Source organism: Bos mutus, chromosome 25 (genome assembly GCF_027580195.1).
Source record: "Bos mutus isolate GX-2022 chromosome 25, NWIPB_WYAK_1.1, whole genome shotgun sequence".
Lineage (NCBI taxonomy): Eukaryota > Metazoa > Chordata > Mammalia > Artiodactyla > Bovidae > Bos > Bos mutus.
The window spans coordinates 20975726-21001292 of record NC_091641.1 but is presented as its reverse complement, the minus strand read 5'-3'; the positions used below and the strand labels follow the sequence as shown (position 1 = coordinate 21001292).

Below are 25567 nucleotides of genomic sequence, written 5' to 3'. Positions count from 1 at the left end.
CTCCCAGCATCAGAGTCTTTTCCAATGAGAAAAGACATCCATTATTGCAGCATATTTTGTTGAAAAGATTACCCATTCTACATGAATTACCTTGGCACCTTTGTAGGTCTATTTCTAGAGTCTATTCCGTCCCATCGACTAATATGTCTATTAGTATGCCTATCATCACACCAATATTGCACTGTTTTGATTACTGTACTTTATAGTAAGTTAAGGCCTTCAACTTTGTTCTTTTTCAAAAGTTTTTTTTTTTTTTCTATTTTAGTGTTTTTACTTTTCCATGTAATGTTTGGAATCACTTGTCAATTTCTACATAATGTCTGCTGGGATTTTGATTTAAATTGAATTAATTCTAGAGATTGATTTGAGGTTAACTGACATCAATATTGAGACTTCTGATCCATGAATATCTCCACTTATTGAGGTTTTCTTTGTTTTTTTATTTCTGAAAATTTCTTTATTTTTAATTAGAAGATAATTGCTTTACAATATTGTGTTGGTTTCTGCCATACAGCAACATGAATCAGCCATAAGTATACATATGTCCCCTCCCACTTTAAACCTCCCTCCCACCTCCCAATAAGTTTTCTTTAAATTAAATAAAAAAAAAAAAAACACTAAGGCCACTGAGACAGTTAAATAGGGGAAAGAATAGTCTTGGTGTTGGCGTAAGTGGTATCCTCATGCGAAAGAATGAAACTGAACCCCTACCTCACACCATACACAAAAATTAATTCAAACTGGGTCAAAGACCTCAAAGTAAGATCTAAAACTATAAAACTCTTAGAATAAATCATAGGAATGATTCTTTATGACCTTGAGTTAGGCAATGAATTCTTAGATACCACACCAAAGCATAAACAATAAAGGAAATATGGACAAGTTGGGCATCATGAAAATTAAAACTTTATGCTAAGTGAAAGACCAGTCACAAAATACCAGATAATATATACTTCCATTTATATGAAATGTCCAGAATAGGCAATCTATAGAGACAGAACATAGATCAGTGGTTGCCTGGAGGTGGGGTAGGGTAGAGGAAGGAGTGGGGAGTGAGTGGTGATGGGTACAGTTTCTTTCAGGGGGAGATGAAAGTGTTTTAAAATATTTTGTGGTGATGGATGAACAACTCTGTGAATATACTAAAACCCACTGAATCTACACTTTAAATGGATGAGTTATATAGTATGTGAATTCTATCTCGACAAAACTGTTATTTACAAAAGGAAATTATATATTTTTAAAAATACTGTGCAGCTTCCCTGGTGGCTCTGATGATAAAGAATCCTCCTGCAATGCAGGAGACCTGGGTTCAATGCCTGGGTAGGGAAGATCCCCTGGAAGAGGGCATGGCAACCCACTCCAGTATGCTTGCCTGGAGAATCCCCATGGAAAGAGCAGCCTGGTGGGCTACAGTCCATGAGGTTGCAAAGAACTGGACACGACTGAGTGACTAAGCATGCACACATGTGCTAACATCAACAAAAACTTTTGCAAACCCAATACAGCCCGTGGGTCATCCATTTGCAACACTGAATGGAAGGCTCAGAAGAATTGACCATATTAAATAGTATCAATATTTATGTGTCTTTTGTCAAAATAATAAGTAGAGACACACACTGGGTTTCTCATTATCCATCCCCTAGGACACTGAGTCAAATCTCAAGTGCAATTTGTGTCTGAAAGTGAGCAGATGTTTTCTCTTAGAAGAAAACAGAAATGGTTGTACACAGCATCTATTGTTTCTGCATTTGCTGCCAGGAATGTTACCACAAGTTCAGGGACAATCTATAGATAATAATCTGTGACTCTTGAAGCATGACCGACTGCATCCGCTCTTCCCGAGTTCATACCTGGACCTGGTCTCCACTTGGCTTGTTTGGGTTGGTTTAAGCTGTAAGCTAATTCAAACCTTTCTACACAAGCTGTGTATACATTCCAAACACAGGCCACCTATCACCCTGGAGGTGAAATCTGACAAGAACAACATAAAGTTATTTATAGCATTTATTGATTTTAACTTGGCTAATGTCCCAGACTAGTTAGGTGATAAGACAGTACTCAACAAACTTCTGTTATTTACCTACCAGTCACAGTTCTTGTTGCATGTAATACTATTGTTTAATCAATATTTTTTAATCAATTTCTCTCTCTTTTTTTTTAACTTACGTGTATCTATGAACCTAAAGCAAAAGCCAGTGTCTCTTGTTTATTAACAGAAGATCCCTCTTGAAAAGAAGCCCAGTGATACACGTGTCTCTTTCAATTCTGGTTTCCTCAGTGTGTATGCCCAGCAGTGGGATTGCTGGGTCATAAGGCAGTTCTATTTCCAGTTTTTTAAGGAATCTCCACACTGTTCTCCATAGTGGCTGTACTAGTTTGCATTCCCACCAACAGTGTAAGAGGGTTTCCTTTTCTCCACACCCTCTCCAGCATTTATTGCTTGTAGACTTCTGGATCACAGCCATTCTGACTGGCATGAAATGGTACCTCATTGTGGTTTTGATTTGCATTTCTCTGATAATGAGTGATGTTGTACCCCAGTGTTCATTGCAGCACTGTTCATAATAGCCAGGACATGGAAGCAACCTAGATGTCCATCAGCAGATGAATGGATAAGAAAGCTGTGGTACATATACACAATGGAGTATTACTCAGCCATTAAAAAGAATACATTTGAATCAGTTCTAATGAGGTGGATGAAACTGGAACCTATTATACAGAGTAAAGTAAGCCAGAAATAAAAACACCAATACAGTATACTAACACATATATATGGAATTTAGAAAGATGGTAATGATGACCCTGTATGCGAGACAGCAAAAGAGACACAGATGTATAGAACAGTTTTTGGACTCTGTGGGAGAGGGAGAGGGTGGGATGATTTGGGAAAATGGCATTGAAACATGTATAATATCATATAAGAAACAAATCGCCAGTCCAGGTTCGATGCAGGATGCAGGATGCTTGGGGCTGGTGCACTGGGATGACCCAGAGGGATGGTACGGGGAGGGAGGCGGGAGGGGGGTTCAGGATTGGGAACACGTGGACACCTGTGGCAGATTCATGTTGATCTATGGCAAAACCGATACAATATTGTACAGTAATTAGCCTCCAATTAAAATAAATAAATTTAAATTTTAAAAAAGGCCCAGTGAAAACAGAAGGTTGTTGATACCAGATACATTTGCCTGAGATATCTCCAGGAGATAGCGGAGGACACAGGAGCCTAGCAGACACAGTCCATGGGGTGGTAAAGAGTAGGACACGACTTAGCGACTCAACAACAACAACCATTGCCGGACAAGGCTCTGAGCTTGAGGTCTCATTGTTAAACTGGGAGATTAGAGGGGCTTAGATGGATGGGCTTCCCTGATGGCTCAGATGGTAAAGAATCTGCCTGCAATGCGGGAGACCCAGGTTCGATCCCTGGGTCGGGAAAATCCCCTGGAGAAGGGAATGGCAACCCACTCCAGTATTCTTGCTTGAAGAATTCCATGGACAGAAGAGCCTGGTGGGCTTCAGTCCATGGGGACACAAAGAGTTGGACACTACTGAGCAACTAACACTTTCACTTTCAGACGGATGTTAGGGACCTAAGACTTTCTTCTTGACCGAATCAGAATGGTTAAAGGAGAATGCACGAGAGTAGATATCAGAGAGACCCTGGATCAATTTCTTCCACAATTTTTTCTTGGAGCCTAATGTATTCTTCAGCTCTTGGGCCTTGGGGTGCTAGACCATACAAGACAGACGAAGCCCCAAGTCTTTCCAGGTTTAGGGTTGTGGATTATAATATACAGGAATGAAGTAACATAAGAAGCACACTGCAGTGCCTGGATCATGGTAAATACTCAGTACTTTGATGTTTTTCTCGTAGTTGTTGTTATAATTATTATTATTATGCCAGAGCAGGGAATGGGCTCTCTGGGAAAAAGAAGGGTTGGGTTAGTCTGTGAACATCTGTCCTCAAGCCATGATGGCCTTGAGAGGCACATGGAGCTTGAATCCCATCAGAGAGCAGAGACGGTGGGGTTAGCGAGTACAGCCCTTAGTGCCTCGGCCAGGAAGGTGAGGAGTGTTACTGTGTCAGAAGATTAGGTCAGCAGTGAGCATGCTTGGGTAAGTTTAAGATCTCTGTTTAGATATCAAGGTATGGCATCATTGATTTCAATATTCAGTGGTGTCCCAGGCATTGTGCTGGGCTTGTTGGGAATACAGCGTTGCTACCCTCGGGGGGCTTATGACATCATGAGAGTGACGAGCCACAGGACAAGTAAGTATGACACAGAGTAGAACGAGGAGAATTTCTTTCTCGATTGGTTGCAGATGACAGACATCCAGTTTGTATTAGCATGAGTAAGAGCACTTACTGGTTCCCATATCTGCTGAGTCCAGGAATAAATGCCTTCAGCAATGGCTGGATCCAGGTGTTCAAATGATGATGTCAGAAATCTCAGTCTCATGGCTCTGCTTTCCTCTGTGTTGGCTTTCTTTTCAGGCAGTCTCCCCATTTGTGATGCCAAATACCACCAGCTTAGTAGTCTTAGCTAAAAGGGAGGCTGCTGCCTCAGTTGGATGCATGTGGGCCCAGTCACTTCAGTTGTGTCTGACTCTTTGTGACCCCATGGACTGTAACCCACGAGGCTCCCCTGTCTGTGGGGAGGATTCTTCAGGCAGGAATACTAGAGTGGGTTGCCATGCCCTCTTCTAGGGGGTCTCCCTGACTCAGGGACTGACCTCACGTCTCCTTTATCTCCTGCATTGCAGGCAGATTCTTTACCCACTGAGCCACCTGGCAAGCCCACACTTCCTCGGTTACTCCAGTATAAAGTAACAGAACTGAATTCCAATGGTCCGAACTGGGGTCCTGCGAGACCCCTGCCCCAGAGCTAGGCATGGTGGCCTGGCCACCCACACCCACTGAGCCTGGGGGAGGGGTTCATATGGGAACATCAGAGCTGGGGGAGGGGGTTCTGGGAAGCAGGCACCGCCCTGCCCACTGCAGAGCCCCCAGAGAGACAGAGGCTCTGAGAGGAAGGCAGGGGTCATTCCAGCCAGGGAGTCAGGACAACTTCACAAAGGAAGTTTGGCCTGTTGGGGCTCCAGGGATAGGGCTGGGGTGCTCCTGCAGTAGGTTCCAGCTCTGTATCTGGAGAGAAGGAAGGAGGAAGCAGGTATTTCCTGAGACGCCATCATCTGCCAGGCTCTTTGACAAGTTTCTTGGTTAACATCCCAAGAACCCTGTCTGCTCACGCAGGTGGGAAATAGTCTCAGAAGGTTTCCCATTGCTGGATGAACCTCAGCTAGCACCCAGGGCTCCTGGACCACCCTCACCCACTCCGGTCTGTCTCCACCAAGCAGCTGGGTGGGCGATCTCTTCACACTGCAGAATTGACAGCGTCTCACCTCCGCTGAAACCCCGATCCTCAGCCTGGCCTACAAGGTCTTGCCCGCTGCCCCCCACCACTTCTCTCCTGCCCTCCCCTTCAACTCCTCCAAGAACTCACTTCCAGATTTAGGAGGAGTGATATTTATTTGTAAAAATGGTAGCTGATGCTTAGGTGCCAGGCCTTAATAGACACTCTGTATTTTCATTCATTTCAGTCTTCACGGCAACCCTGTGAGGTGGGGACCGTTATTATCTCCATTTTATAAGACGAGGAAACTGAGCCACTGAGACAGTGATTTGCTCAAAGTCACCCAGCTAGAAAGTAGCAGAGCCGAGATTCAAAGCCAGGCATTTTGCTCCAGAGTCCTCATTCTTAACCACCACCGTCTCCTGCCTCTGGGCACTCAGGGTCCCTATCCTTCCTGTCACATTTCCTAACTACTCATTCTGATGGGCTATATGATTGATATCTGTCTCAGCACTAACAGCTGCTGTAGAGGTAGCCAACATACTGAGCACTCAGTCTGTGCTGGGCACTGTGTTTAGCACCTTTTAGGCATTAGTCAATTTCACCCTCTCACAATTGTGCAAAAACTAGGTACAGTTGTCCCTGTTTTGCAGATGGAGAACCTAAGAAGTTGGGAGTTTAAGTAACTTGTCCACTAAGCTGGAAATTCCCAGAGGGAAGAAACCATGTCCATTTTGCTCATCATTGAGTTCAGAGGGGCTAATTAAGTGTCTGGCATACAGTAGGCACTTAATAAAGGTTTTGGGGTGGGCCTAGTGGTAAAGAACTCACCTACCAATGCAGGAGTTGTAAGAGATTCAGGTTGGATCCCTGGGTTGGGAAAATCCCCTAGGGGAGGCCATGGCAAGCCACTCCAGTATTCTTGCCTGGAGAATCCCATGGACAGAAGAGCCTGGTGGGCTACAATCCATAGGGTCACACCAAATCGGACATGACTTTAGTGACTTAGCACCCAGATGGCTGGATGATAAATGGCAAGATGGAAGGGAGGGAGGTGGGGAGGAATGGAAAGAGGGCCAGCCTGCCTGTCTCCAGTGCGCATGCCCTGGTCACAACTGGGAGATCCTGGGATGTGAGGCTGGCGTGGTATCTGACGTGGCTCTCGCGGCTGTCTCTGCAGGAGCCACGATGCACGTGAAGAAGTACCTGCTCAAGGGCCTGCATCGGCTGCAGAAGGGCCCCGGCTACACATACAAGGAGCTGCTGGTGTGGTACTGTGACAACACCAACACCCATGGCCCCAAGCGCATCATCTGCGAGGGGCCCAAGAAGAAGGCCATGTGGTTCGTGCTCACCTTGCTCTTCACCTCCCTCGTCTGCTGGCAGTGGGGCCTATTCATCAAGACCTACCTGAACTGGGAGGTCAGCGTCTCCCTCTCCATCGGCTTCAAGACCATGGACTTCCCCGCGGTCACCATCTGCAACGCCAGCCCCTTCCAGTAGGTGGTCCCTGGAGCACGGCTGGTCTCAGCGGGGCTGCTTCCCTTCATTTTCCTTCCTTCCAGCTTTCCTTCCTTCTTTCCCATTTCCTCCTTTCTCTCTCTCTCTCTGTCTCTTTCCCTCTGTGCAGCAAGTAAGATTCAAAATTCATAAATCTCCTCAGCTTAAAAAGAACCTCCAAAAATACCTGGTAGTGCCTTCACACTAGTGCTTATTTATTGATTCAGTGTGTATTTATTGAGCACCTACAATTGCCACCTACTATTGGGGCTTCCCTTGTGGCCCAGATGGTAAAGAATCCACCTGCAAGGCAGGTTTGATCCCTTGGTCGGGAAGAACTCCTGGAGAAGGGAATGGCTTACCCACTCCAGTATTCTTGCCTGGAGAATTGCATGGACAGAGAAGCCTGGCAGGCTGTGGTCCACAGGATCATAAAGAGTAGGACACAACTGAGCAACTAACACACTACTATTGCCAGGCACCGTTATGGGGCACCAGAAATGCATCAGTAACTAAAACAAAGTTCCTCCTGTTCTCATCACAGCCTCCCAGCGAAAACAGAAATTCATCTTTTCTTCCATAAACATTGAAATCATTCTCATTGTGAGGATTAAACTGGACCTGTATCCAGGGTTTAGTGCCCTCTCCTACAGGAAGCCCTCCAGCCATCTATAGCAACCATGCATTGAGTGCATTTCATAATATTGCCTAAATGCCAGGCAATATGTTGAGTGTTCTTTGGATAATTCATGTCATTCTAATCCACACAACCACTCTGGGGTGGGGGTTGGGGGGCACTACTCTAGTAGCCCCAGTTCACAGGTCAGGAAATGGAGATTCAGAGTGGTGAGGGAACTTGCCCAGAGACACTCAGTGAGCAACTGTGGAATTTGAATCTAGGTCTTATCTGACTCCAGAACTGCCACTGTTTAACCACTGGATGGCAAGGCAGACACCCAAGGAGACCCAGCCTAGTCGGTTTAGGAAAGGCAGGGGGTCACAGAAAAATGCCCCAGGAAATGAGTAGACACTAGCCGGGTGGAATGAAGAGAGTGCTCCAAGTGGAGGACATAGCACATGCAAAGGTCCTGGGGTGAGGCAGAGCCTGGTGCATTCAAGGGGTTGAAAAATGAGCCAGCACGTCTGAGTCACAGAAAGCGTTCTTGTCCAAAAGGAGGTCCTGGAAGAAATCGTACTTCCTGTTTACATTTCCAGTTATCAGAAAGTCACCTCATTCTGGTCATAGGGCTGTTCTTCCTTGCTTGGGTGGGTCTTTGAAGCTACTCAAGAAAACTCTTAATAATTATAATAACACATCCTGCTTATAAGCATCACCCTATTGAATCCTCCAAAAATCCTCTAGGGTAAATGCTTTAATCTCCCACTATTTCACAGATGAGAGAAGAGAGCCTCAGAGAGGTTAACCTACCCACGGTCACACAGATGTTAAGTGGCATGCTGTGCTGGGTTTGGTCACTCAGTCCCGACTCTTTGCGACCCCATGGACTGTAGCCCACCAGGCTCCCCTGTCCACGGGGATTCTCCAAGCAAGAATACTGGAGTGGGTTGCCATGCCCTTCTACAGGGAATCTTCCCAACCCATGGATCAAACTCAGGTCTCCCGCATTGCAGGCAGATTCTTTAACGTCTAAGCCACCAGGGAAGCCTAAGAATACTGGAGTGTGCGTAGCCTATCTCTTCTCCAGGGGATCTTGCTGTACCAGGAATCGAACCAGGGTCTCCTGCATTGCAAGCGGATTCTTTACCAGCTGAGCTACCAGGGAAGCCCATTAAGTGGCATGCTGGAATTCAAACCCAGATCTTACCAAGCTTGACAGCAGCTGTAGACATCCAGGCTATAATAGCAGCCCCCACCCCACAGCCCAGCACATTCCCAGTCCTCCCCTCCCTGTACGCACAGAGGTGGCTGGTTTGGTGATCAGAGAACAGGTGGTGTCAGCGTCTGCAACTGATGTCAGCTCTGGCCGCTGTCCACCTTCATACCAGCACTTGGGCCTATATCTAGGGTTTAGTGCCCTCTCCTACAGGAAGTCCTCCAGCCAGAGTTGACACACACCACCCTGGAGACCACACTCTGGGCAGGATCTTGGATAAATTGGGTTCTGTAGTGACAGGGGTGCAGGGCTTGGAGCCCCCCAACCCAGGGCTTGGTGGAAACACTCATTGGGGTGGACACATTTCTGCCGGACTGACTGGTCACCACTTCCAGTATGGGAACCTCAGGGACTGAGAAGATCCTGGATCCCAACCCCACAGTCTTCTCCCTGCTGAAACTGGCTCCTATTCCCCAAATTGCTGCTGGAGATTTAGGACCTCAGGATCACAGGCCTGCCCCTCTTCCAATATTATACCCCTCCTGGGAGGAAGAAGTCTGAACCCCGTGCACCCACAGATACCAACTGGGGCCCACCAAACCCAGGTTCTCAGCTCTGTGCCTTCTTCAGTGGGGTTAGCTCAGGAAATCACAGCAACTCCCAGAGTTTCTTTATCCACATGGGGTCATTGTAGAATTTTATTTATAAATTAACTCAAAGAAGATGCAGGAAACACCTAGCACCTGACACATGGTGAGGGATCAACAACCATGAGCTCTTAGGATTCTGTCTCTGTAGCATGTGAATTTCATAGGAAAAGAGACTCGATCTGTCTTGTTTGCTATAATATCCTCTGTGCCTTGCACGTAGTATAATAGCCTCTGTGTACTTGGCACATGGTAGATACCCACCAAATACTGGGTGAAGAAAGAGTGAGCAGGTGGTGGAAGGAGGCACGGACGCATGGGTGGGTGGGTCGAGAGGTGGGCACTGGGGGCGGGGAGGAGCAGGCTTCTCACACGTGGTGGCAGCCACGCTAGAGTAGGAGGCGACTGGACTATGGCCGCTGTGCTCTGCAGCTGCCCCTTGCCCCCTTGACTGGCCCTCTCCCCCACCCAGGTACTCCAAAGTCCAGCATTTGCTGAAGGACCTGGACGAACTGATGGAGGCAGTCTTGGGGAGGATCCTGGGTCCCGAGCTCAGCCAGGTCAATGACACCAGGGCCCTGAACCTGTCCATCTGGCACCACACGCCCCTGGTCTTTATCAACGAGCAGAACCCCCACCACCCGGTGGTTCTGGACCTGTTTGAGGACAACTTCAATGGCTCAGCAAGCAACAGCCCAGCACCAGGAAGGCCCTGCAGTGCCCACAGGTGCAAAGTAGCCATGAGACTAGTAAGTGGGGCCCCCTCCCCTGGCACGGCTCAAACAATGGGCCCTCTCCAGTGAGTCCTATGGGAGTCTCTTTCCTTAACAAATCTGGGTCTTGGCTAGGGGAGAGCTGAGCCTCTATCAGACTACATGGACTGAGCGAGGGGGAAGGGGTGGGTGGCTTCCTGAAGAAGGAATTAAGTCTTATTATCAGAAGACAGGGGCATAAGTATTGGGCAGGTGGAAAACCACAGCTATGCTGTACAGTCATTGCCAAAGCATAACTGGACTGCTGGGATGGCTGCAAGCCTGCAGGTGGGAAGAAGGTTCCCTGTCTGTGCCTGGGATCCCTGGTGGCTCTGTAACTGCACAGAGCCCTGGGCCTGACTCCTGGAGAATCTGAAAGGGCAGTTTTGGGCCCAGACCCAAGAATCTATGTTGTTAATAGGCTTCCTGGTGATTCTGATGATCTGCCCTGGTACCCAATATGTGGTCAGGATCTTTCCCCATCAGAGAGGAGGGGGCAGAACCTGAAGTCTCGAGTCCTTCATGGTCCACCCGGCCTCCAGGGGGCTGCCTCTGGATATCTGGGACGGGGCTGGGAGTGGAGTTGGGGGAGCGGAGGGTCAAGTGTGTCTGCTGCTCACGTGTCCATGTGAGCATGAGTGTGGGGCCACTTGTGTGACTCGAGGCATGTGGACACGTGTGTATATAGTTGTGATGCCAGGACATCGTGTGACTGCAGGTGTCAGAAAGATGTCTGTGTGGACGTGACTGTGTGGATGTGTGTGCAAGTGGGTTGGCTCAGGCCTGAGCAATGTTATATGGGGGTGGCTGTTGCTGCAACCCAAGCCTTGTGACTGTGAGTGCCAACACACTGCCCACCGGCCAGCCACTGGCCACCCCAGCACCAAGGTGCCACCCGAGGAAGGGCAGCTGGCAGCACCCTCGCTGCCCTGGCTTTCAGGGTTGGGGGGTCCCTGAGCAGCCCCCACCCACAGGAACCCCTCTCGACACCCCCCCCACCCCCCGCAGTGCAGCCACAATGGAACCACGTGTACCTTCCGGAACTTCAGCAGCGCCACCCAGGCCGTGACGGAGTGGTACACCCTGCAGGCCACCAACATCTTTGCACAGGTTCCAAACCAGGAGCTGGTGGCCATGGGCTACCCTGCCGAGCGGCTGATCCTGGCCTGCCTGTTCGGGGCAGAGCCCTGCAACTACAGGTGAGAGCCAGTGGGCTCCCGAGGCCGGGGTCCATCCACATCCTGGGTCCACACCCCAGCTCGGCCACTTAGCCGGTTACCCCAATTGTCTGTACCCTGCTGTCTTTGGCTTCTTAGAGGGAGTTTGAGAAGAGGATGCGTTGACGGCCCCATCATGTCCTGAGGGCATCACTTTAGGGAAAGTCTGTAGGGAAAGAGGACGGCGCTAAGGGAGGATGTGGCCTCAGGTGGCGTCTAACCCAAGCGTCATCCCTGTAAACTGCCCTGCAGAGCTGTACTCCCTTAAGCAGGGGGGCGGCCCCTTGCACATGGCCCCATCAGTCACTCCCTGGGTGGTGCCACCCCCGGGAGCATGGGCTGGGGGTCTCCTAACTTCCCAGGCAAGGAGGCGGGAGAAGGGGCAGCCATGAGCTGTTAGCCTCCAATACCCAGCATCTACTGCCCTGTTTTCTCATCCCTAAGATGGAACAATAACCATATCTGTGTCTCATGTAGAGTAAATGAATCGGCTCATGTCAGCACTTAGAACAGAGCCCTAGAAGCCTTTGTCATAAACACCCTTTTCCCAAACAACCCCAGGGTTGAGAAGATGGCAGGATGAGGGCAGCATTAACTCCGAAAGCCTGGGTCCTCTTACACTTGGTCCACAGATCTCCACCTCCTTCCCTGCACCACCACCTCCAGCTTTTGACCATTCAGACCCTGGGACTGAGCACCCAGCTCTGTCCCCAACTCTCGGACAGATTCGATGGGCGGGTCACTTGGGAAGGGAGGCTGGGCACAGGCAGGCGAGCTGCTGAGGCCCCAGTGCCCCCTCCTGGCCTCATGGCAGACCTCCTGGTGTGGCGGGCGCCCCCCCGCCGCCCCGAGTCTGGCCCTGGGCTTTGGCCGGTCCCATTTCCCTGAGGCGCTAGCATCCTCCTGGTCTGGAGCTTCAGATTCCCACACTTCAGGTCTCTGGAGACAGGGACTTTTTGCCGAATCTTGCCGTTTTAGACGAGTGGCAGGCTACTGGTTTCAAACTCCTGGGGACTGTGGCCTCAGCCCGCGTCAGTCAGCTCATGAGCCCTCGGGAACCTCCGTCAAGAATCTGCTGGTTCTGTCGCCCAGAAAGCACAGGCACAGGGCAGGTGTAGGTCGTGTCAAGGAGTCAAGGCGCCCTGAGCAGGCAGAGCTGCCCGCCTAGGTGTTTGTGAGAATCAGAGGAGGAGGGACCTACAGGTGGGAGAGCTGCGTGCTGGCCCCCCACCGACGGCACGCGTCCTCGCTGGCTGGTTGCAGGCTGGGTTCCAACCCCTCTCTCTGGGGAGACTTGCTTCAGAGCCTACCTGCCCCACCACTCCTGGCAGCCCGCCTTAAGGTTGTGGGTACCAGTAAACGCGGTCTGTGCCTATAAATTCATCTTTATCCTCACAGCTGAAAGAGAGAGATGTAATATGGTAATTTAAAACATATGGCTTATCTGCTCAGTCAGAATATGCCCTGAAGTGCGAGTGAGTTGAAAAAGTGGGATCTGTTAGGATCCACTGGGACCTGCTGCCCGGTTCTTGGCACTTTGTGTAAGCATCTCTTAGTGGGATCCCAGGGCTTGAAGATGTGTGTTCTGCACACAGCACGGTCCCTAAACAGAGCCCGCAGCGACTTCCTGGCCTGAGGCAGGGCTGGAGGCAGCCTGGGGATGGTCTCCATGTTGCTAAGATGGCGCCCTCCAGAGCCAGCCCTATTTGGGTCAGCTGACTGAGAAGATGGCTGGCGGGCAGGCAGCACCAGGTGTTGGCCGCATAACTCTGTGGTGTGGCTGTGACTGGGGAATAAATCTAGTGAGGTGGTCAAGGCTGGACTCTGCAGTTAGACCATTGGGTTCAAATCCTTGCTCTGTCTTACCAGCTGTGTGGCTTCAAGCACGCGTCTTAACCTTGATACGCCTCCTTTTTCCTCCTGCATACAATAGGCAACAACAGTGCTTACTCTGTGTGCACGTGCGTGCAAGCTCAGGCATGTCTGACTCTTTGCGACCCCATGGACTGTAGCCCACCAGGCTCCTCTGTCCTTGGGATTTCCCAGGAAAGAATACTGGAGTGGGTGCCATTTCCTCCTCCAGGGGATCTTCCCGACCCAGGGATCAAACCCATGTCTCTTATGTCTCCTACATTGGCGGGCAGGTGCCTTACCACTGAGCCCCCTGGAAAGCCTGTGCCTACTCCACTGGGTTCTTTGGAATATTAAGTGAGTTAATGTACGTGACAGGCTGACAGTAGTGATGAACTCAGTATTACTCTCATTAAACCCGCATTTCACAAGGCACTCATTCTTCAGTAATGATGCCAACGCTCATTGCACCCTTCTTCTGTCCAGGCACTATTCTTAGCACTTCACATGTATAAAATCAGTCAGGCTAACTCTGGCAACCAGCCCTTGTTTTATGTGATACAGCACTGCGCAGAGAGGTTAAGCAACATCTCTGAGGTCACACACCGGGTGAGTAGCCGAGGTGGCAGTCTGAGCCAGGCCCACCTGGCGTCACTTCATCGCCTCATCAGAAATCGAGATCGTCTTCCTTCCTTCCTCCCAAGCTCGTTTCTTCAGCCCTCGGCGGTTCCTTGGCATGGAGACCCTGGTCCACCCATCTCCGTGCTGCTTGTCAGTCCCACAGCCTACTAGTTGCCCATCTTCCTGAATCAGCCTCAGACTCAGCGCCAGAGGACACGTGCCTCTCTCTGCCCTCCCAGTGTTGGGCCCCAGACACTTTGGCTCCCTTACTCTGTCCTGGTCTCCATCCTCTCCACCTCGTATTAGTGAATGCTGAAGGTGCAGCCACTGCAGTTTTAGGAAAGTATGAGCCACGTTTGGACCCTGACACCAAGCCGCCTGGGTTTGAATACCAGCTGGGCTTTCCTGGTGGCTCAGATGGTAAAGAACTCACCTGCAATGCAGGAGACCCGGGTTTGATTCCTGGGTTGGGACAATCCCCTGGAGAAGGGAATGGCTACTCACTCCAGTATTTTTGCCTGGAGAATCTCATGGACAGAGGAGCCTGGTGGGCTACATACCGTCCATGGGGTTGCAAAGAGTCAGACAGGACTGAGCGACTAATACTTTCAACTTTTCTGTTTGGGGGCATACTGCTTAGCTTCTCTGGGTCTCAGTTTTCTCATCTGGAAAATAGGGATGGTGAAATGACCTCACAAGGCTATCATGGGGATTAAGTGAGTTTACATAGATAAACTGTTTAGAACAGTACTTAGCACGTGCTAAGAATTATAGGAGCAATTTAAAGATTAACTTTTTATTGTGGAGTAGTTTTAGATTTATAGAAAAGTTTCAAAGAGAGTACACAGAGTTCCCTGGTACTCCTCACCCAGCTTCCCCTATCCATAACATCTTAGTCATCATGTAATCTATCAAAAGTAAGAAGCCAACCTGGCCACATCACTAGTAAACAAACCTAACACTTTATTCGGATTTGTTGGTTTTTCCTGATGATCTTTTCCTGCTCAGGCTTCCATCCAAGAGACCACATTGCTGTCGGTTGTCATGTCTCCTTCGTCCCTTCCGACTGTGACACTTTCTCAGATTTCCTTGTTCTGGATGACTGTGACCATTTCGGGGTCCTGGTCAGCTGTTTTATAGCAAGCTGTTGGGGTTTATACAGATAAGATGGATTTGGGGGAAGAAGACCACAGAGGTGGAGGGCTTCCTTGTCACATCCTATCAGGGGGTACATGTTAGCCACTCAGAACCACCCGTGATGTTGACCCTCCTCCCTTGGTTAAGGTGGGGTGTGTTGGGCTTCTCCGCCGTGCTCTGTATCATGAGCTCTAAGTTCAGCCTGTACTCTATGGGGTGGGGTGGGGGAAGCAGCACGAGAAGAGAGATTAAACTCCACTTCACCTGGAGAGGGGAACAGACACTATTCGGAATTCTTCTGTACGGAATGTCTTCTGCTTTTGTTTATTTATTCAATCATTTATTTATACTAGTATAGACTCTTGTATATTTGGGTTGTAATCCAATACCACACTATTTATTTTATTACTCAAAATTTTCTAGTGTTGGCCACTGAGAGCTCCTTCAGTTGGCTCCTGTGTCCCTTCGACGTGTCCTCATCCATTTATTTATTGTTTTAGTACTTCCTTGCTTTCTGGCACTAAAAGATGCCCCAGTCCTAGAATCAGCCATTTCTCTGAGAAGCTCCAGTCCTTTTATTGGAGAATGGGATTTAGAAACCAAGCTCTAGGCACATATGGCTTCCCTGATTGCTCAGTTGGTAAAGAATCCGCCTGCAATGCAAGAGCCCCCGGTTCGATTCCTGGGTCAGGAAGATCCCCTGGAGAAGGGATCGGTTACCCACTCCAGTATTCTTGGGCTGCCCTGGTGACTCAGCTGGTAAAGAATCTGCCCGCAATGAGGGAGACCTCAGTTTGATCCCTGGGTCAGGAAGATCCCCTGGAGAAGGGATAAGCTACCCACTCCAGTATTCTGGCCTGGAGAATTCTATGGTCTGTATGGTCCATGGGATCGCAGAGTCGGACACGACTGAGCGACTTTCACGTTCACTTTTTCAGGCACACATGTGTTGTTGTTGCTTCAAGGGTTGGTCCTCCGGTTTCTCCCTTCCCTAAACCGTACTACCCAGTGCCACTGTCGTTGTACGGCTCCCAGCTAGGATGCTCCATCTCCCAGTCTTTGCAGGAAGCTTGCTGGTCTCTGCCTTTATGCCTCATCTCTGTTCCAGGGAAGGTTTGGGGAGGGAAACGCTTAGCTCTGGAGCCAGACTCGGCCAGTGCTGGGAGCAGCCTCTTCAGGTAAAGAACATTTATCAACAAGCAAATAGTTGGCAAGCCTCAGAGTGCAACCTGGGACAGGAGGGGATCTGGCCGCGCCCAGAGCCACCTCCCGCTCCTGGGCGGTAGGTGTCCGAGGCAGCTCCTTGGGAACATCGAGTGCCCATGTCCCAGGGGCGGGGTCTCTCCTTCCAGACCCGGCGCCCGGCTGCAACTGGTTTTCCCTGCTCATTTCCTCCCTTGTGGCCGCAGCCCTGATCCCACCTGGGAGAGAGACTCCACGGTGCCCGCCCAGAGTGGTTTTTTCCCTCTGGACCCCACCCTCACTCCCACCCCCAGCCTGGGGTGCCCTTCATCTACCCCATACCTGCAAAGCTCGGCTACCTCTTACTCATCCTTCAAGTCTCAATTCAGGGCTCATCTCCTTCAGGAACCCTCCCCTGCCTGACCCACTCCCCACCCCCACGTCCACTCTTCCAGGCTTATCTCTGTTGCTACTCTTATCACATATTATAATTTATCCAACAAATATTTACTGAGTGTCTGTCTACCGAGTGCCAGTCTCTGAGGATCGGGGGTGAATTTGTTCAGTGGTTCAGTGTGCTCAGCTTCCAACCCTCACCTTAGTCCTTTTGGGTGGGTTTTGTTGTTACCCCAGTGTTATGGGGGGAGAAACACAGAGAGGTGAAGTGACTTCCCCCAAGCTCACCAGTGAGTAACTGGCAGAGCCAGAATTCAAATTCAGGCAGGCTGGCTCCCGAGCCTGAGCCCTTGGTTCTTTCTCCCTCCAGACAGACAGCTGTCCTCCCTGGGATTATTTTCCAAAGCAAGAGGCCGCTGATAAGCAATTAAGTCAAGAAAATGAGTTCGGCTTCTGATGCATGCCAGCATGGGAATGTTGTTGTTGTTGTTGAGTTGCTAAGTTGTGTCCGACTCTTTGCGACCCCATGGACTGTAGCCTGCCAGACTCCTCTGTCCATGGGATTTCCCAGGCAAGAATACTGGAGTGGGTTGCCATTTCCTTCTCCAAGGGATCTTCCCAACCCACATCTCCTGCATTGGCAGGTGGATTCTTTACCACTGAGCCATGAGGGAAATAAGCAGGTGGAAATGGTCAAGTGACTGGGAGGTGACTTTGCATAGGGAGGTCAGGGGACGTCTCCGAGCAGATGAAACCTAAAGGAGGAGGAGAAACGAGACACTTGAAGATCTGCTCAGAGAATATTCCAGGCACAAGGAGCAGTGGGCCTTGAATTTGAAGACAACATGGAGTGTCTCTGGAGTATAATGAACAAGTGGGAGGAAGCCAAGTGGGGCATTTGCATTTTATTCTGAGAGCAGCAAGGAGCTTCTAGAAGGTTCTAATGGGGGCATGCTATGGGCTGATTCGCAATTTTTTTTTTTTTTTTTTTGGATGTGGACTATTTTTTAAGTTTTATTGAATTTGTTACAGTATTGCTTTTTTTGGCTGCAAGGCATGTGGGATCTTAGCTCAACCAGGGATAGAACCCACACCCCTTCCATCGGAAGGCAGAGTCCTGACCACTGAACCACAGGGAAGCCCATGATTCACAGTTTAAACAGTTGCCCTGACCACTGTGAAGGAGGAAGGTTGTAAGGCAGCAAGAGTGGAGGCAGAGGCTCCTGCAGGAATCGGGGTTGCGGGGAGCTGGCGGCCCTGGACCAGGGTGGGAGCCTTAGAGGTGCAGGAGGTGGGCAGGAAAGAGAATTGCCATGACCCCACTCTGTGGTCTCTCTTACACCATGAGCTTCAAGCGCAGGACTGTCTTGCTGGCCTCCGTGTCCTGAGCCCAGTGTGTGACTCAGTAAGCGTTGGGTGAGAAATGCAGTTTGTCTTTCGTGGTGGAGGACACCTCAGCTCAGAGGCTGCGGAAGCCTCTCACGTGCATGTCAGACAGAGTCAGCTCCTGGATCGGATTTCACCACCTGCCCTGGACCCACCTGATTTGGCTGGCGCAGAGGGTGAGACCAAAGAGACAGGAAATGGCTTCTTAATCCAAACATGGGGACAAATACCTGCTGACCTCATGGGGTTATTGCAAGAATTAAAGGAAAGAACATACACTGAAATCTTCAGCATGACCTGGGGAAATTAGCTCAGTAAATACTGTGGAACAGAAAGCTTAGAAAGTGTGTTTCAGGTATGTTTCTGCAGTATCTGATGCACCGAGCCCCATTCCCTCCTGTTTTTAATAAAATAACAGAAAACCATATAAAAACATCCAAAGACATTTTAAATGCTAGTTCCATTTTTTAAAATATATTTATTTATTTAGCTCCATGGGTCTTAATTTGAGGCACTCAGGATCTTAGATCTTTGTTGCTGCTTGTGGGACCCTTAGTCTCGGGATGCAGGATCTCTTCATTTCGGCATGCAGACTCTCAGTTGCATCATGTGGGATCTAGGTCCTTGACCAGGGTTTGAACCCCGGCTCCCTGCATTGGGAGTGTGGAGTCTTAACCACTGGACCACGAGGGAAGTCCCCTTAAATGCTGTTTTCTATGGAGACTTGAAATTGGGCTTCCCAGGGGGTGCTAGTGGTAAAGAACCCACCTGCCAATGTAGGAGACTTAAGAGACGTGGGTTCCATCCCAGTCCCTGGGTTGGGAAGATCCCCTGGAGAAGGGAATGGCAACCCGCTCCAGTATTCTTGCCTGGACAATCCCAAGGACAGAGGAGCCTGGCAGGCTGCAGTCCATGGGGTGGCACAGAGTCGAACACAACTGAAGTGACTTGGCACACGTGGGGACTTGAGAGCATACACATAGAACAGGGTGTGAGGAACTCACACCTGGGTGGTGGGTGTGAGGACCCACCACCCAGATCCAATAAGTGTGACTCTCATCCTGTCATTAAAGCAAATCCAAGACCTCACATCCTTTTCATCTATATGGTGTGTAGAATGTATCTTCAAAGAGAAAGACTTTTGACAGAAGCACAATCCCGTTTCGCCACCTTAAAAAGGAAACGATTGGTGATTCCTCATTACTATCATCTACCCAGTGGTGTTCAGTCTTGTCAGTGTCAGACTTTTTTGTTGGCCTGTTTGAATGAGGATCCAATTAAAGTCCACAGGTTGGGAATAGAACCAAGTCTTTGAAGTTGCTTTCAATCTGAAGGTTACCTCCCTTTCCCTGTCTCATAATTTTTTTGTTGAAAACACTGGGTTGTTTATTTTCTGGAGTCTGGATTTTGCAGATTGACTTTTTGCGGTATCTTTGAACTTGTTCCTCTGTCTCCAGTATTTGCTGTAAATGGTAGTTAGAGACAGATGTTTGATCCTGTTCACAGCTGGGTGTTGTGGTTGTTGTTTTGTTTGTTGGCGAGGCCACTTTCTGGGCAGCCTGTGCCCTTCCATCGGGACACACAGCATTGGTCACCCCTGTGCATTTTGCCCCAAAGCCCCCAAATCAGGGGAACAAAATGATGACCCTCTAATTGTATCAGTCGCTCTTCAGTTATTAGCTTGATGAAACCAGAACTTAACAGCTATTTTACAACAAAAAAAGTCAGTTGAAGGAAGCCATAGATTAAAGGAGATTTAAAAGGCATATCAACCAATCACATGTCAATGTCGTTTGTATCTTAATTTAAACCAATAAATTGTAAAACCAAAATTGACCTCTACGAGACAATATAAATTGAATGTATAATAATACTAAGGAATTTTTATCAGTTATGTTTAACCTGGTAATAGCGGTGTTTTAGCAGTTCTTATGGGGACTCCCCTGGTGGTCCAGTGGTTAAGCATCCATCTTCCAATGGGGGGGATGTGCTCCAGCGCTCCTGACTTCTGTCTTTGTACCTCTCAGTCGCCGCCTCTGTCTTCATGTGACCTTCTCCTCTGTGACTCCTCTGCCGACTCTTTAAGGACACTTGTGGGTGGATTTAGGACCCACGTGATAAAACCGGTTAATCTCACCTCAAAATCCTTAACTGTGCCTGCGAAGATCCCTTCTCCAAATAAGGTCACTTTCACAGGTCCCTGGGGTTAGGCTGTGGACACCTCTTTTCGGGGGGTCACCATTTAAATGACCACATGGCTTACAAGACCCTGTAGACGAGACAGCTGAAAACATCAAAGAAGCTTCTTTTTTGGGTCTCAAAATAAATAAATAACCCTCAGGGCAGATGGTTTTGACAAAACTTTTGTTTCACTTTTATATATGTATACATCTTATGTATGTGTATATGTTTGTAGGATTGTGATGTAAAATTGTATTTTTAGATCAAAAAAGTTCACAGGCCACTGTAGTTAAATTACACTGGCAAATAAAAGCACAAATTAACCTCAAAAAAAAAAAAAAAAAGAAAGAAATGAAAAGCAACTTCTTCATACTTCATGACTAAGCCAGAGAGCCTGGCTCCTACCCCAAAGAACACTCTCTTTCCCAATAGAGTCTGGGGATCTCCTCTCTGGTGGGTGCATGGCTGCAGGGGAATGGACAGAATGACCTGTCGCTCACTTCTCCATTCCTGAGCCTCTCTGAGCAGTAATCTACCAGCTCCCTGCTGTCACGCACCCGGGGGGTGGCAGTGGGGGTGACATCAGCTGGGATGGGGATGGGCCCTGGCCTCCAGCTGATGGTGTTTCTTTCAGGAACTTCACACCCATCTTCCACCCTGATTATGGCAACTGTTACATCTTCAACTGGGGCATGACGGAGAAGGCCCTCCCTTCAGCCAACCCGGGAACTGAGTTCGGTAAGTCTGTCCTGGAGCCAGAGCCATGAGGTTTTAAATCCTATCATGTGAGGATGAAAGACCAAATGGCCATCAGCCAGATGGTGCAGTGGTAAAGAATCCACCTGCCCAGTGCAGGAGATTTAGGAGGCTTGCGGGTGCAATCCCTGGGTCGGGAAGATCCCCTGGAGTAGGAAATGGCAACTCACTCTACTATTCTTGCCTGGAAGATCCCATGGACAGAGGAGCCTGGTGGGCTACAGTCCATGGGGTCGCAAAGAGTCAGACATGATTGAGTGATCACCAAGCATACACACCATCAGCTGTTGAGGGACAGGACCGAGTTTAGCCAGAGGCCGGCATGCAGAGCAGCAGCATCTACTGGGTACCTCGGGGCAGGGCCAGGTGCCTTCTCAGCTGCTCCCCAACCCAATGCGCAAAAATCCCTGGGTAGTGAGTGACTGGTGCGCCCCTTCTGCTGATGAGCAAAGCAAGGAAGCAGTGGCTGAGAGCACAGGCTTCTGTGACCAGATGGAATCCCAGCCCCACCATTTACCCCCAGGTGATGCTGAACCGAGACTGAACTTCTTGAAGCTCTCGTTTCTGCTCTTGCACAATGAGCAAATGAGCAGAGCAAATGAGCAGAGCATATGGTTCAGACCCCATCACATCATCCTGGCCTAAGGCAGGTAGACCTCTGAGCACAGAGCAATTGGCCTTGCCCCTGAGCCTGGCCAGCAGCAAACTCTCACTAAATGCAGATGTTCTGAGACGTTTTAAGTAACTTTCCCATGATCACACAGTTAGCCTGGGGCAGAGCCCTTACTGTCAGCCTCGTTTCTGTGCAGTTCATGAGAGACAGAGAGAAGGTGAAGTAGTAAACAGAAGTGAGGAAGAGGGAAGTGGTTGATGGCAGAAGCTGCTCGTCTTGGGAGCAGCTGGTGGACTCAGCATCTGCGCCAGGCCTTGGGGAGCAAATCCTTCCTCCCTACCCTTAGGTTCTGAGCTCCCCAGCCATCAAAAGACAGGTGTCATTCAGCAACTGTCAGAGCTGCTGGTCTAGAGGGGTGTGGGTGGGCTACCAACACTTCACCCACCCCGGAGCCTCTGAGGATACTGGGCATCACAGAGATGCCAGCTAGCTCACTCTCTAGTGATGACTGATGATTAAGATCAAAGCTGCCTGTAGAAGTCCATCAACTTCCACTTCCTCGTTGAGTGACCTATGACAAGGTCCCTTACTCTCTTTGGGTCTCAGTTTCCTCATCTGTAAAATGGGGACAATAATTGTACCTATCTCATATGCCTTTTATAAGCCTCAATGAGATCATGTAAATAAAGCCCTGAGCCCAGCACTCAGTATGCAGCAAATGCTCAATAAATGCTAGGCTTCTTGTCCTGCCCAGTCCTTTCTTCTTGCCTGTCTCAGTCGTATCCAACTCTTTTTGTGACCCCATGAACAGTAGCTTGCCAGACTCCCCTGTCCATGGAAACTTCCAGGTAAGAATACTGGAGTGGGTTGCCATTTCCTTCACCTGGGGATCTTCCAAACACAGGGATCAAACCCACATCTCTTGCATCTCCTGCATTGGCAAATGGGTTCTTTACCACTGGCACCATCTGGGAAGCACCCCCTGCCATGATTCATAAAATACTGAGTCTGGTCTCCACCTTCAAGAAGAGAACAGTGGAGTAGGGAAGGAAGACAAATAATAAAAGAAAAATTTCAAAAGTGAGACAGGTACTTGGAAGGCGAGTTCCAGGACAAGGAGAGAGTATGACAGAGATCCCGAGACCCAGTCTAGACAGTCAGGGAAGGCTTCTGGAGGAAGTGATACTTGGACTGAGCCCTGAAGGAAGAGTAGGAGTTTCTAGGTGCAAGGTGAGGCTGGAGACAGCATTCCAAAGAGAAGACAGCCTGACGAAGGCCCAGCAGTAAGAAGGAGCATGGCAGCTGAGAGGACCCTGGAGACGAGAGGCGAGGCTGCCTGGGCTGCAGCCTTGGATCTACCTGCCGTGTGGAAGAGGCCGTGGAGTAGAGATGGGGCAGGCAGAGCCCAGAGTGGAGACCGTGCTGGCTCAGACTAGGAAGTGGGCCTCAGAAAAGGCAAGAAGTCCGGGTTTTCGTAAAGTGGAGCCAGCTTCCTGCATAGACCCTGGCCTTCCCTGGCTGGCGGGGGCTGGGACCAGTGGGTGGTGGGTCTGCACTCAGCCTTGGGGAGCCAGCTCAGGCTGCCCTCCGCCCCATCTTCCCCTCAGGCCTAAAACTGATCCTGGACATGGGCCAGGAAGACTACGTCCCCTTCCTCACGTCTACGGCTGGCGCCCGGCTGATGCTTCACGAGCAGAGGTCATACCCCTTCATCAAGGAAGAGGGCATCTATGCCATGGCAGGGATGGAGACATCCATCGGGGTGCTCGTGGTATGCCTGCAGGCTGTCTGCCCAGTGCCAACCTCCCGGGGCCTGAGAGGAGCAGCTCCGGGCCTCCCCAAGCCCTGGACCTCCCCACCATTCACTCCTGCCTCACCTTCTGCCTGGAACCCCAGCGGGCCCCACGCTTGGGGGAAGATGAGTGCCCCCCACCCCTGGCACCTGCTGGGGCGTCAGCCCTCCAGCCCCTCTGAGCATCCCCTAGGCCCACTTGCTGGATGGGAGGGAGGAACAGAGGGGGGTTCCTAGGGGTGACCAGGGGTCCCCACAAACTACCTCTTACACAGGACAAGCTGCAACGCAAGGGCGAGCCCTATAGCCAGTGCACCAAGAACGGCTCTGACGTCCCCATCCAAAACCTCTACAGCAACTACAACACGACCTACTCCATCCAGGTGGGACGATGGTGGCTTGAGGCCTGAGGTGTCTGGGAAAGCTGGTCCCAGCAAGGCTGGCTCTGCTGGATCTTTGGGACCACAAGGTTCACTGGAGGCTAGGGAACCAGTCTAGTCCTGGTTCTTACCAGGGCCCGGGTCTGGCCACTTCTTGTCCTTGCTTGGCAGGTGTGGCCTTGGGGTTTTGCTCTGGGGTTTCCCAAAAAGAACTCTTGTGTGTATTAAGGATTTACATGGATTAAACAATCATTTGATCCTTTCAGTACCCATATGAGGCAATAATATTCTAACAATAATTATTAATTATTGTTAGTATATATTAATATGCTATTAACAGCATTTATTGTATATGCATTTATTATACTATACCATTATTATTATAATATACTAATAATAGCAGGCTTATCATGCTAGGCAGGCACTGTTGCATGTGCATTACATATATAAATTTTTTTACATATATATATTCTACATATATATTATATATATATAAAATAATTTAATCCTCATAACAATACCAAGATGTAGATGCTATTATTAAGAATGAGGAAATTGGGGCTTATAGACCCTAGTCCAAATGCCTCATCAGTGTTCCTAAGTCCCTCTTTGTATCTGGCCTTAATCCCCTTTGTTGCAGCTGGGGCTTCCTTACCTCTTATCCTGATCTCCAAGGTCAGCCACGAGGCTTGGCCTCAGACCTGGCCCCAGAGGACAGGACAGACTGACTCTTTGCAAAGATGACCAAAGTGACCGCTCACAGTGACACTTTCTCTCCCAGTCCAGTCTGCCTAGGTGGATGAGGACACAGGATGGCTGGGGGGCAGCCCAGTGTCCAGCTCCGTGTCTGAGAGCCCCGAGCAGGGTGTAGTTTTCCCTTTCGTCCTAGACACGGGAATCCACCATCCCCCCTGCCCACTCTGTCCAGCTGACCCCATGTACTGCTCACTCCAACCCTCCTGTCTGGCGGGGGGCTTCTGCCTGCGATGGAGAACTTGAGGAGTCTTTAAGCCTCTGGAGGGACAGATGGACAGACAAGGCAGCCGGGGGTGGGGGCGGTGGGAGCACAGAGAAGGAGGCCACAAAGGCATCAGTCCCCAGCCCTGGAAACCCCATTCCAGAGAAACCCCAGATCTCGTTTTGTGCAGTGCCATCACCAGTCTAGACAGAGACCTTGGCAAAGTCCCAGGCCCTGGTCAGGCACTCTGCCTGCCAGCCCTGGCCCCGCCCTAGCCCACCCTGGAGAGGGCCCCCACCTTCCAGGTGAGACAGTGAGGTCTGAGTGAATGTTGGACACTTGGCCCAGAGCTCCGTGCTGACCCACTGCCCCCGATCTTGCCCCAGACCCCCTCCTCCCAGCTGTGCCATTTCATCTGCCACCCACCCCCGCGCACTCCCCGCTTCCTCCCGCGAGGAGCCTGCAGGTTCTCAGGGGAGAACGGAGCACCAGATGCAATGGACTGGGAAGGAGCAGGCAGGAGAGCAGGGGAGAGGATGCGAGCTCCTTGGCAAGGGTGGGAGCGGGAAGCCCTCCAGAGGAGGACTTGGGAAGCCTGGCAGGAGAGCCGTGACAAGCGACTGCTTCCATTCTCCAAGTGCCTAACGGCATGCTGACCTCCCCACCTTAGACACAGGAGCAACAGGAATAAACTGAGGCTCGGAGGGGAGGTCTGGCTCCGGAACACATAGCTCGTTTCTGAGTGGACTGAAACCAGGTTGGACCTGAAAACCCAGAAATTATAGATTGATCTCATCCAGCCTACAGGGGCCTGGTCCACTCCCCCACTTCCCTCACCCCCACCAGGGGACATTCCATAGAAGGTCACTTCCTCTCCTTTGCACTGAGCACTTGGATCACCCTTCTCACCTTCCCTGAGTGTTTCCCTCCAGGACGAAGGAGCACAGAGCGAGCTTGCCTGCTTTCTCTTCTGCGTCCTTCCATGCAAATGGCTTGGAAGGCT

General features: G+C 50.0%; 1 protein-coding gene across 5 annotated transcripts in view; it reads left to right on the top strand.

Annotated features, from left to right (window-relative positions):
- The window catches only part of SCNN1B (sodium channel epithelial 1 subunit beta), a 79017-nt gene that overhangs the window by 42085 nt on the left and 11365 nt on the right, over positions 1–25567 (top strand). For 4 of the 5 annotated variants that reach the window (XM_070363201.1, XM_070363200.1, XM_070363203.1 and 1 more), the window contains exons 2-7: positions 6541–6859; positions 9815–10091; positions 11103–11293; positions 20700–20803; positions 23042–23205; positions 23502–23609. In XM_070363201.1, the coding sequence (XP_070219302.1) occupies positions 6549–6859; positions 9815–10091; positions 11103–11293; positions 20700–20803; positions 23042–23205; positions 23502–23609 (1155 nt within the window). In that variant the 5' untranslated portion in view covers positions 6541–6548. The remainder of the gene's footprint in view (positions 1–6540; positions 6860–9814; positions 10092–11102; positions 11294–20699; positions 20804–23041; positions 23206–23501; positions 23610–25567) is intronic. The other variant, XM_070363205.1, reaches the window with a different exon arrangement.